Consider the following 12,448-nt stretch of genomic DNA (forward strand, 5'->3'; position numbering starts at 1 on the left):
ATTGTATATATTAATAGGCATATATTGTGTATATAGGTAGGTTTCCTTTAAAATAGGATCCTGTTTTTAAGATTCTTTAAAAATACTCTATGAACTAATGCTGTCTCTGTGGGAGGGAAGATTACAGTGCACATGTCAATTAGCAAGTATCACTTTAAGATAGCACTGGTTGCTCTTAAATCAGTGTTTGACCTTAACAAAAAAAAAAAAAAAAAGAGAACTTCTGATAATTTTATTTGATTTTAAGCCTTAAATATGTTCAAGATGTAAGGAAGTATAATGGGAACACTGTGCTTATCCAAGCTTAGTGTGATGTTAGGATCTGATTGTCTTTAACTTTTGATGAGAAAGATACTGTTCTAATACATTATACTGCTGCCACTTTTTGGAAAGTACTTTTTGAAATGATCTTATAAGCATTTGAAGGAAATGTATAACACTAGACATGTCTCTTTTTTTGGATTAAAACAAGCAATTTTTGGAGTTCCAAGTATGTCTGTTATTTTAGTCCTTAACAAGTGTCAGAGGTGTCATCTGTGTTCTGTATAGAAATGGCTGTTACATTTCGGACAGAGACCAAGGATGAATTGCAGTGTTCCAGTTGTGCTGGTGAAAGCAAACTAGTTTCCTAGTTGTTCCTGCCACTTCCTTTACATTTGATAATTAAAAATATGGTTGATAATTTACCAATGGGATAAGGTGAAAAAAGCCCCATCCAAAACAACTGCTTCAGCTTTCTGATAGAAATGATGAACTCAAATAAGTAAAGTTTAGCCAGCACAACTGCCTTTTCTGGTGTTGATAAAGCCTTATGATATACAAATTCAATCTGAAACTTACAGCTGGAAAAACCCACACATTTTTGGTTGTTTTTGGCAGGACGAGGTTTTTAACCTGCTTTACTGTGTTTTCCCATGAGCTTGAGTGCTGGGTAAGGGAGTGAATAGGTGTTTGAGGAAGGCAGAACTACACCAATCAAGATCTGAACAATATTAGAAATCTGTTTTAACATTTAAGATGGATTGTAACACATCTAATGTGATCTGACTTTAACTGTGCACTTGTTACTTCTGAAGAGACTTGTGGAAAAGGGTGTGGAGTGCTTTCCAGGCTGGAGAAGATTGAATACTCAATTTCAGACCTTTATGGTGTGAATCCTGTAGTTAGTTGAAAGATGAAGAAAACAGCAAATATTTTCCTTTGTGCTACCTTTTATATATTATACAGGAATTCGTGAAAATAACATGCAGAGGAGTCGGGCTGTGCTGTGTGGCATGTGGTAGCACCAGGTGGCTTAGGCAGCCGTAGTCAGTGTGTCCTGCCTGCACTCACAGTCTGGCTTGCTTGATGGTGGTTGTGGTTTGAAGTAGGGTGAAATTATATGAAAAATCACAGTAGGCTCCAGAATGGTTACAAGTGTTGAAAATGTTGTGATCAGTTTTTTAAAAACAGATGGCTTTAGGGAGGAATTTTCACAAAGCTTCTACGAAGAGAGCTATAGTGTTAAAAATCATAGAATGGTTTAGGTCTAAAGGGACCTTCAAGAACATAGTGTTCTAAGTTTACCCTGCTGTGGTTAGGGTTGCTTTCCATTAGACCAGGTTGCTCACATCCCTGTCCAGCCAGGCCTTAACTGTTCCAGTGTTGGAGCATCACAGCTTTTTTGGGCAACCTGTTCCAATGCCTCGCCATCCTCACAGTAGAGAATTTCTTTCCAATATTTGATCTAAATCTGCCCTCTTTCAGTTTTAAGCCATTCCCCCTTGTCCTGTCACTGCATGCCCTTGTACCTCTCCAGCTCTCTTGAAAGCCCCCTTATAGGTACTGGAAGACTGCTCTAAGGTCTTCCCCCTTCTGCAGGATGAGCAACCCCAACTCTCTCAGCTTGTCTTTTAGGATATGTTAATTTTGCATGAATGAATACTATGTTATCCCGGTCAAGTTTCTTAAGTGCTATTTATTTGTGTGTGTGGGATTTCTTGGAAAACGCTGATTCCTTGAAACATGATGTGTTGTGTGAAATCCATACCTGGTTCTTATGGCTTTTTCAAGAAAGTTGATATGCTCCACAAGGAAGGGAGTGCATCATTGTAGGATGTGCACATACTATGTTAGGTGCAGTGGGTATTCTTACCAGCTAAGATCCTATACTGTCCGTTAATCAGTCTGCCTAGATGAGCCTAATATTGAACATCAAGTAATTTTTTACTACCTTCCTCCCCTCCATTTTTGGTAGTCAAGCATTATGGACTGTGACCTGAAGTTGGTGATGGAGAAGTTTAGTGGAGCAATCTTTAAAGAAAAGTTTTGTTGGAAAGACTTAATTTATGACAACTCTTTTAACTGTCTGTTATACTCCTCAACAAATCCTCTTCTTTTTCTTTTTTAGTTCACATGAGAGATCCTAATAATCAGCTTCACATCATTAAAAATTTGAAGATCGCTGTCAACAACATCATTACTCACCCACCTCAGCCCGGTGCCATTCGGAAACTTTTGCATGATGTTGTGTCTGTCAGTCAGCCTGCTGAAGGACTGGTAGCTAATGTGATCACAGCTGGAGATTATGATCTCAACATCAGTGGTATGTAATGGTATTGTATTTTTCATAATGTAAACTGGAATTGGCTGAGAAGTTTCTAGCCTTCGTTTCAGCTTTGTGGCACGTACTAAAATTATTCAGAGTTTATCCATTTTGAGACATCGTTTTTACGGAAACTTTGGATTTAACAAATAGTTTTGGCTTTATAGAATGCTGAAAGAGTGGTTAAACTGAATTAATAATTTTAATTTTCCTGGTGTGGTAGTTCTCAACTTCTGTTAAATCATTATTTCAATGTAGCCATTATCGATGCTTTGGTTGAGTAATTTTCTTGTTACAAAACTGATACAGTGAGTTGTTGCACTTGGCTGAATAAATGTCAGGACTTACAGTGTTGAAATTAATGTGCATCTTTATCTTGAAGTTAGTTATCCTAGCTTCTATTTTTTATTATAAATTCATAAAATGTTTAAGGAAAAAGGACTGTGAGGAAGGGTGTGTGACTCCTTTGATTCCTTGTATTTTTAATTTTTTTTTCTTTTGTGGAACTTGTGTTTCATATTTCACTGTCAAAATGACTGGAGTATTCCAAAGTTGTTTTTTCTCAGATCTCCAAGGGGTGAGGCATTGTGAATAATGCTAAATGAGACCAGATCTTAGGATCTGAGAAGATTGAACTCCTCCTGATTAAGACCCTAATCCATTAAAGCCTCTGAGCATTTACTTAGTTCAAAGCATGTATGCACTGCCCTATTAAACATGTGTAATTTATTGTATTTAAAGTTCAGCCTGCAATGAAGAGTTTGGCTCTGCTATAGCAATGGACTGATGTTGCTGTAGTAATTTTTTTTTTTATGTTGATAATGGAAAAATGGCATAATTCTTATGTATTGGATACCTAATTTGCAAGATACATCTTCAACTTGATGTCCCATGTTGGTTTTAAAGCAAAAGACCTGAGCCTGGAAACCTCTTGTTTTTGACATTTGTTGAAAATGCCACATATTTTTTCAATTTCTGTGCCTATGTTTTTAGATCACATTGGTAAATTGCCATTTGCTATGAATTTTTTTTTATTTTGATAGAAAGTTTGCTTTAATTCTAGAGATGCAAAGACCCTGAGAAAGCAGAATGGTTTTGGTGAGGAGACTTTTCCATAAGGTTTCTAGTGACCATATATTAGAAGTGAGGTATTGAAAGAAGAGAAGAAAAATAGTGGCTATATTAAGCAATGCTTTGTTTTCTATAATTGCTGCTGGAGCCTCGGATGTACAAATAATCATGTTTGACTATCTTTGGTCTCTCAGTGATTAGGTTCTTATTTCCATTCAGACTGGCTATATGCTTTTATGACAGGAGGAGAGGTGTATAAGCTGTTTGAGATCACACAGAAGGACAAATTCAACAGCTTTGTCTTTTAGTGGAAACCTGTTTCACAAAACACTGTGCTGTTGATGGAGGAGTTTGTATCCTATTATGGTGTAAGAGAATATGAAGACATACCAAGTAGGGTTTTGTTATGCTTAGATGGTTATGAGTATTTACTAAGATATTTAGGTTATTTTTTTTTCAACTATCTTAGAGCATTTTATTCAAACCAAGGGATGCATTCATTCCTGACAGCAGAACATAATCATTGTAAATGCTCTCATTAGTTCTTAATTTGTTCTTTTTTTGGGAGTGAATTAGTTTTCTAAGATAATGATATTAAAATATATTTACTTAATTTTAATAGTGATCAAGTGCAGCCTCTTTTGAAGAAAGATAAACACTGTTTAAGAAGCTGAGTTATCATGTTTCTGGCACTGGGGTTGTAATCCTGCTCCTTCTTTGATAAAAGTTTTGGAACTGCTATGTTGTATTGATTTGTTTGTAATTCTTCTTTGTTAGTTTTGTTTAATATTCTTATAGTTCCATAATCTAGTGCTGGGAGACTAATTTGGTTGCTGAAAATTTGCTTATGTTCAGCCATGCCTGCTTCTCCCATATACTGGTGCATGTAGAAGGTGAAGAAAAATGGTCCCACTAAAGAACTAAATTATTTGAGAGAAGGAAAGAATTTTTTCTACTAGACCAATTCCCTGACTATGTTTGTTCAGGGCTGCATGATATAAATGCTGGCATGAGGCATTGGTGGAATATATTTGAGATGAAAGAGAATGTTGGGGCAACCACTTTCAGCAGCTGATGTATTCAGGTACTTTTAACTAGTACTATAGGCTTGGAAATCTCACAAGTTAGTGCCTTAGAGTATCTAACTTAAATCTTTGCTTCTTGATAGAATTTCCATTTGTGTTCAAGCCTAGAATAGGGGCTGAACTAGAAATTAATATTGATTTCCATTAAAGCACACTGTCAAATATTGAGAAGCCTGAAATATTTATGATTAAGGTTAGCTGGAGTCAGATCTCTTCAGTGCCCCTCATGGGCCTGCATGGTGTAGATATTTTCTACTTCATGCTACCAGAGTATGAAAGCCAAGAGTATGTTTGCATCTGACCCTTTTTAGTATAATAATATCATGTTTTTTCTATCAGATCGCTCAGTTAAAGCTAGTGTTCCTTGGTACAGTAATTGGAAAGAGACACTGATGGAACTGAACACATCCACGTTTTATTCAGGTATTTTTTTGTGGTTGGTGCTGATTTGCCAAATTGCCCTTTACTCCTTTTCCATGTGCCCCATCCACCTTTCCTTACCATCTGCGACAACTGTTCCGCACTTTTCCAGATGTAGATGTGTGCTCCTCCATTTTTTTCCCCTAACTGAAAAATCGTTGGTGGTGGTTGTTTTAATTTTTCTTTTAATCACATTTCTACTCTTGTTAATCAAAATCATTTGGTCTTTCCATACAATCAATAACGGTGGTGGTGGTAAATTACCTGATGCTGTTACAAACACTGGACTGTTTGATCCTATAGAACTATATACTGTCACTGTACTGTATTTCAAATGTACTTTCTGCTTCTCTGGGGAGCTTCTTTCTCAGGGGATGGTAACACTTTTTAAGTTGGAACTCAACTGCTGGCTGTACTTAGAGCACATATGTCTCTGCTATATTGACATTCTTTCTGGAGTATGATCCTTAAGAAAAGAAGAAGCTTTCTAATACATTTTGATGTAGTTTATGAGACTTATTGTTACCAAACCACATTGGTTATTGACTGCTCAAGGCTCTGCATTGTGGTCTATAAAAGCCAGGTTTTGATGTTTTTCATTTTTATATATTTAATATAGTTTATGCCTTTGGTTAAGAATAGCTATCCTTTCAGTAGTATCTGTTCAGATCCTGCTAAATGCCTAAAGGGTACAAAACTTCATGAAGCAGACTTTCCATTCTTAAGCTGTTATGTAGAAATATTACTTTTTTTTTCTTAATAAGTTCTGAACATGTTAACAAGTTTGCCAAAACTTCAGTTCTGTTCCAGCATACTGGAAAAATGCAAAGTGTATAGATCTTGGTACCTGAATGACAGTGAACTGCTGTAATGTGTTATGAGATGTTACAGTTGTGAAATTTTTTTCAACTACTGCTTTTGTTTTGAGTATGATGTGTGTTTATCTAGTACCTACAGTAAGTGATTACAGCCCTGTAAAATGCTCAGATGAATCCTGTTAATGTTGCTGTGTAGAGGGAAGCCAGTTGCCTTTAAGGCCGCTTCCAAGGTTTTTAAGTAGGCCTAATGAAAAAAGAGGGCAGGGGAACCAATCCACAAAACAACGTATTACTTCCATGTATGTAACTCAGATTTTAAACACCTGAGTTTTTTTATTTTGCTGTGATTTGGCTGTAAAACAGAATGAAAATTTTTTGCCTTAGGTTGTTTAACAGTGTTTACTTTGAACCAGATTTACTGCACTGCTTGTTATACTTGTGAAAAATTCTTATGAGTCACTTTCTTATGGCTTGCTTTTAATAACAACAAGCTGTGTTTTCCTTAATTTAAATAGTTGGCATGTTTGCATGTAGGACACAGTAAAGCCAAGAGCTTTTTATATCCTAGATGAGTACTCAGAGAGCAGTTTCTGGAAAGGCTGTAATCAAAAGCTGGAAGTTTGTCTTCTATTAGGCTTTTTTTTTTTAAAGTGATATGTGCTGAATGTTAGACTGAATTCAAGCGTGGCTATATCTGACTTCTGTGTGTCTGAAGCCAGTCTAAGATGGCTTGACAATGTAAGATTAAACAAAATGCATTAAATGAATGCCATACAAGATAATTCCAACATAAAAATGAATGTGTTTTCTAAAGTTAGCTTAAGAAATCAAAGTGGTGGTTTGGCTTGATTTTTATGAGGGGGTGCATGAAAGCTTTACAAAGCATTAGAAATTTTTATTTACTTATTTTATTTTTATTTACTAAAGTCTAGTGATGTGGGCTTTTTAGGCCCATATAAAGAAAATACCTTCAGAATTTCTTAACAATTTTTTTCCTCTACTAGTTACTGTTTTCTGGTTTGCAAGTGAGATGACTCTGGATTCCAGTTACTTCAATGTGAAATCAGGTTATTGAAATTGGATTGATTTTGCTCTGGAGTCTGTTTCCCACTTAAGGGAAAGGAGTTGGAGAATAAAGATATAATAGAACAGGCTTAAAAGAAGAAATAATAAATAATTGTTGACCTATAGCTGGAGTGGAAAGAAATGGACAATATTAGGTTCACATTTTTTTGGTGTCCCAGATATCCTTGCTTTCCCTTGATTTGTTACTCTTAGAAAAATGAAATCCCTATTGTAAAAAGGCATTGAACATTGCAGGTTAAAATTGTTAGGCATTAAGGGCACAATTTGGATCTGAGGTTTTGTCTTCTTGGATCTTTGCCAGCTGAACTGTTTGTTTTAGCGAGGCATGGGGAGGGGACTACTGTCAAGCCAAGTCAACACTTTTAGAAAACAGGCAGCATAGGGTTTTGGTAGTCCTTAGCTCCTCTACATACTAAAAAATAAGTTTTGTTTCTTGATCAATTCTTACATCCCTAAACCTGAAATTCAATGACTGTTAGGATAATTTATTTCTTTCTTTGCCAAGTGTATGGTGTTTAAAGGGGTGGTAAGGAGCAATGTGTTTAAACAAGGACTCAATCGCGTGAGCCTGCAATAGTGAGGTATGTGGTGCTTATGTTGCTATTCAGTTTCACAGGATTTGATTCAAGTGTTACTGTTTCTCCTACTTGTGTTGCATCTAAAATACTTTCTCCTTGGACTATTCTCCCTTCTTTCCCCTGCCATGCAACCTTGTCAGAGTTTGCAGGCTTCACTTTCAGGTGTGGTCTTTCATACTTCCTTTTCATGAATGGGTAAACAAGTTTCACTGAATAGTCTAATTTGTCCTGTTTTATTGTGTATTTCAGCTACTACTCCTTGGTTTGAGTCTTACAGAGAATGCTTTCTTCAGTCCATGCCTGCATCTGATCATGAATTCTTAAACCACTATGTTGCTTGTATCCTTTGAATGTTACAGACCCCTCCAGGGAAGGCTGTTACAAAATGTAATGTAGGAGATTTTGCAGCAAAAGAGGTAATTGCAGTACCTCTTTCACAATTTTGATTTGAAGTGTATATATTTTTCCACTGTGTCTGACTACACAGACTGATTTCATATGAGTGTCAGGGTTTTCTTTGTGACTATTTAGCCTGAGTTTTTTTTTTTGTAGTGTTTGTATTGGGGTTTTTTCCCCTTCTCCACACACTTTTTTTTGTCTCAAAGTGAGCTCAAAGGTAATACCTGTACTGTAGCTCTTTAGGTATCTCTTGTCTGTCCCTTAACTTCATCAGAGGAATGTGTGTTTGGGATACATCTGCTGCTTTTTAATAGCTTTTTGTAAGTAGATGGAGTGGTGGAGGTTGGGGACATGATGTTTTGGAAATTTGGTGAACTTTGAGCTATGCTGGATAAAAAAGTCTGGAAAAACTGGAATGATGCCTGAATGTTTTCACTTTTTTTTTTTTTTTTTTTTTAACCAAAGCTTAGGTCCAATTTGCTTGTCTGCAGGGAAATTGAAAATAATCACTGTTTCATGATGTAGCTGATGTTAAGCTTTACAGTAATTATGATTCTGCAGGTTTTATGACACTCTGTTCCTAATTCTGTCCTGAACATTATAATTTCAGTATAGTGGAAAGGTATTATAATGGCCACACCTGTGCAGAATTAACTTTGAAAATTATTGCTTCTGGCTTCTGAATTTCAGTAACATTTAAAGTATAACTTTACTTTTTTGGCTTCTCTGAAGTAATGTCTTTTGATTTGTTGAGTAGATGTTGCAGAGTGGGCTTATTAATGATTGTGTAGTTGCATTGAAGGAAAAATCTGAGTGCTTCTGCTTTTTTCCCGGGTGGTGTTGCTGTGTTTATGCATGCTGGTCATCACTGTTGTTCAGGTGATAACTTAAAGCCCCAACTCTCCTTGGAAGTTGAAAGCTAAAATACAGTGGGGATAAATTTCAGTTATATGTATGCTATGAACATCTGGTTTCTATCTAAAATCTTAAATTAGCTATCGTGTAGCAGCTTAAACTTAGATTTGCCGTCAGAATTGGATCAAACTCCTGTTGCATCTCATTTGACAGATGTTAGTTAACTGATTGTTTTTTGTTGAGAATAAGGCCAAATTCTAATTGCATGTACTTTCACGGTAGCATATTTTACATGCCTAAGTATTGTACTCATGTATTCTATTTTATACACTTCCTGTTTTATTGTCAGTGGTTGTCCTTGTATTCTTTGGGTATATGTCCTTAATGAATTCAGGTATGCTGGTAGTTTCTTCTAGTGAACCTGACCCTGTGGAGCAGTTCCTGAAGCTGTCCCAAGAACAACATCGGATTCAGCACAGTAGCGAATACTCGTATCCCAAGTGGTTTATACCAAACACACTTAAATATTATGTGTTACTGCATGATGTAAGCACAGGAGAAGAGCAAAGGTGGGTCATCTGACTTCAATGAGCTTACACTGAGCTCTTTGACCAAGTGTTTTTGTTGATAAATTCTGTTGAGATTAGACATGCAACAGGATCCATTAGCCAGTATTCTATTATCAAGGCAGATGTTTGAAAGTATTATTTTTAGATCATCTTCTTGTGTTCATGTAAAATGAAGTTAATCAGTCCCAGCTTTTGGGGTAGGTGCTTTCTTTGGTAGCTTTCTGAACTAATTCTCAAAGATTTTCAGTTTTACTCTTGCATAACGGATTGTTTAAAAAATTTTCCTTTTAAGCACTATGGGTAATAGTCTAAAATAGTTTGTTGCAGTACATGCTCTAAAGTTAGTTTGATATCAAGGCAGGATAAATGTTGTTTTACTGTTTCAGAGCTGACTCCATTTATGAAGAGATGAAACAGAGATATGGAACTCAGGGTTGCTATTTGCTGAAAATAAATTCTCGGGTGTCGAACAGAGGAGCAGACGAACAAATACCAGATCCTTGGAGTCAGTACCTTCAGAAAAACACTATCCAGAACCAGGTATTACAGTATTCTAAAACCAGATTTTACCGTGCTTATGAAAGTCCTTTTTAGTTGCATTAAGTTTCACCTTAGTGTTACGTATGTGCTCCTACAGAATGAGTAGGCAGTCCAGACACTTCTGACACAAATGTGGCTTTTTCTGAGGGCATGAGTCCTCAGTAGGAACTGTCCTCTGTGCTACTTAACTTGACAGTAAGGAGCACTAAAATACTATACTGTGTGAAATAGACTGACAGGAGCACAGAAATAATAGACAATAAGTAAGAAATAATAAGAGCTGTAAGAGGAAGTAACCTCAGAAGTGTCCTGTTCATAAGTGACTTTCTACCGTCATTTTTGTCTTTCTCAGTCTTAAATATTTGACCTGGGTCCTCTGTGCTCCGTTAAATAGTCTGGGTGTGTTGTTTTTTGGGAGTATGTGTGGTTTTTGTGATAACTTCTTGTGGTCTAGTCTGGTCTGTCATCTGCTAAGATTGCAAGGGATAGTGTGTTTTGAGTTTGCCATAAAGATCTGTATTTTTTGCTTTAGAACCAAAAATACTCTTTTGAGTTTGCTTTTGACTGACTTGTGATTATAACTCCTTATGATTAAAAGGTTTCTGGAATCATATTTATTTACCAGATGTAGCTGCCTGTTCTAGGTAGCCATTCTCAGCATCAGCTGCTACTGAAAAGTCAAAACATTCCCTATTCTGTAAGCTAAGAGGACCAGTGAGTTATAGTCCACCAAGTAATCAGATATTTTTCTCTTTTTCTGTACCATGTTGATTGTGTAATATAAATCTTTGTGTGAGCTTATTCAGGAACTGCTTTAGGGAATATATTTTTGCCGCTGTAGGCATTGGTGTGCAAGGACTGGAGTTACTTTGGTTGACAGGGAAGCCAACTGAGCAAGTTAGAAGGTACTTGCTTCATTTGGTGAATATAACTTTTGTCTTTAAAATAAAATAGTTACTTAAAGCCTCAAACTACTTAGAGAAATTAATATGAACAAACATGCTGCTATAGTAATTCAGTTAACTTATTGAAGTTGACAACTGCTGTTTAATGACTTTGTATGTGGTTGAGTAGTCTTAAAGTTCTGACTTCTTTCCTGCTCTTTTCTGCCAGGATTCCTATGAAGATTATACAGTTTCAAACAAGAGTACTGATCACTTGATATCAGATGGCATAGACAGTGAAATTAAAGGTATTTTTGTAACTTTATGAAAACCTTGATCTTAAAACATTTACACAACTGCCTTTTGTCTTGAACAGTATTTAATTAGATGGTCTGTTAGGCAACTTGGAGTAATGGTTTTTTAAATGCTCTAATTGTCCTCAAAGAAAAATGCTGTGGTACTGACCTACTGGATTGGTGATATCTCCTTAATGAGCTGGTTAATGATGTATTTAGCTCATATTTTGTAAGTCTAAGCATATTGTCTGCAAACTTCGGTAATTTGTGAAAAAAAATATAGGATTAAATGGTCAATTTTCATAATAATGAAAGTTTTGGTTTGTGTGCTTTGCTATAACTTGGAAACTAAGATTTTGGAGGTTTTTTTGTCCTTTGTTTTGGTATTAAATCTGTAAATGTCAAGGAAGTATTTAGTTTGTAAGTTGTTCAGAAGCACTTGCCTTGGAACTTGGCTTGTGGATGGGCGAGGATAGTAAATGAAATGGAGTGCAAATTATTTTTACCCTTAAAAACAATTAAGATAGCTATGTAGGATTCAGATGAGAAGCATCGCCAAACAGGGGAAAAGTGAGGTACCCTGCATTGCCTGGCCTGCCTCGGCCCAGATCCTTCTTCTCTCACCTGAAAGACATGTGGAGACCTAGCATGGGTAGGAGACCCTATAGTTGCCATCTTTGTAAGACCTTGCAGCCCAGATGTAGTCTGGGAGCTGCCAGTGGAACTTTACAAATTTAGGATTACATTTCATGAGTAAAATCCATTGAGGATTTGCTTTCACAGCTCAGCTTTGCTTGGTTGCCAAATAGGGCAAGCTGATTTTCTTTATAAATAAGAGAACTGCTTAAGTCTTAAAGTGAAGCACTGTCTCAGTCTATTTCAGATAGCTAAATGAAATAGTAGTCAGTAGCCCTTTTTATTGAACAAAAAGGACTTTGAGGAAATTGTTATACATCATAATTGCTTGGAAGGGCATGGAAAATTAGGTTTGTTTTGTTTTTAGGCTTTTTTTTTTAACTTTAAAACATAAGCAGAAAAAAAGAGAATGGAGCTCCCAATGGAGCAATTGTGGTAATTGCTGCAATCCCAACTTTGATGAATGGTTTATTTTGATGTTTCCTAAGTTTTCCTTCAGAGTTGTTAATATTAGTCAGCATACTGGAAGATTTTTTTGCACTGTAGTTGGGAACCAAAACTGTACGTATTTAGTCATGTTGTAATTCTTGAGATTCCCTGAACTTTCTGAGAATTGCAGGAATGATG

At 36.2% G+C, this 12,448-nt stretch overlaps 1 protein-coding gene across 4 annotated transcripts in view; it reads left to right on the top strand.

Annotated features, from left to right (window-relative positions):
- TRAPPC8 (trafficking protein particle complex subunit 8) overlaps nt 1–12,448 on the top strand; it is a 53,310-nt gene that overhangs the window by 3,121 nt on the left and 37,741 nt on the right. For 2 of the 4 annotated variants that reach the window (XM_021525729.3, XM_021525730.3), the window contains exons 2-7: nt 2,390–2,584; nt 5,080–5,163; nt 7,892–7,981; nt 9,291–9,465; nt 9,852–10,005; nt 11,119–11,197. In XM_021525729.3, coding sequence (XP_021381404.1) covers nt 2,390–2,584; nt 5,080–5,163; nt 7,892–7,981; nt 9,291–9,465; nt 9,852–10,005; nt 11,119–11,197 — 777 coding nt within the window. The remainder of the gene's footprint in view (nt 1–2,389; nt 2,585–5,079; nt 5,164–7,891; nt 7,982–9,290; nt 9,466–9,851; nt 10,006–11,118; nt 11,198–12,448) is intronic. The other 2 variants (XM_021525731.3, XM_021525732.3) reach the window with 1 other exon arrangement.

The sequence above is a fragment of the Lonchura striata genome, chromosome 1 (assembly GCF_046129695.1).
Source record: "Lonchura striata isolate bLonStr1 chromosome 1, bLonStr1.mat, whole genome shotgun sequence".
NCBI classification, from domain to species: domain Eukaryota; kingdom Metazoa; phylum Chordata; class Aves; order Passeriformes; family Estrildidae; genus Lonchura; species Lonchura striata.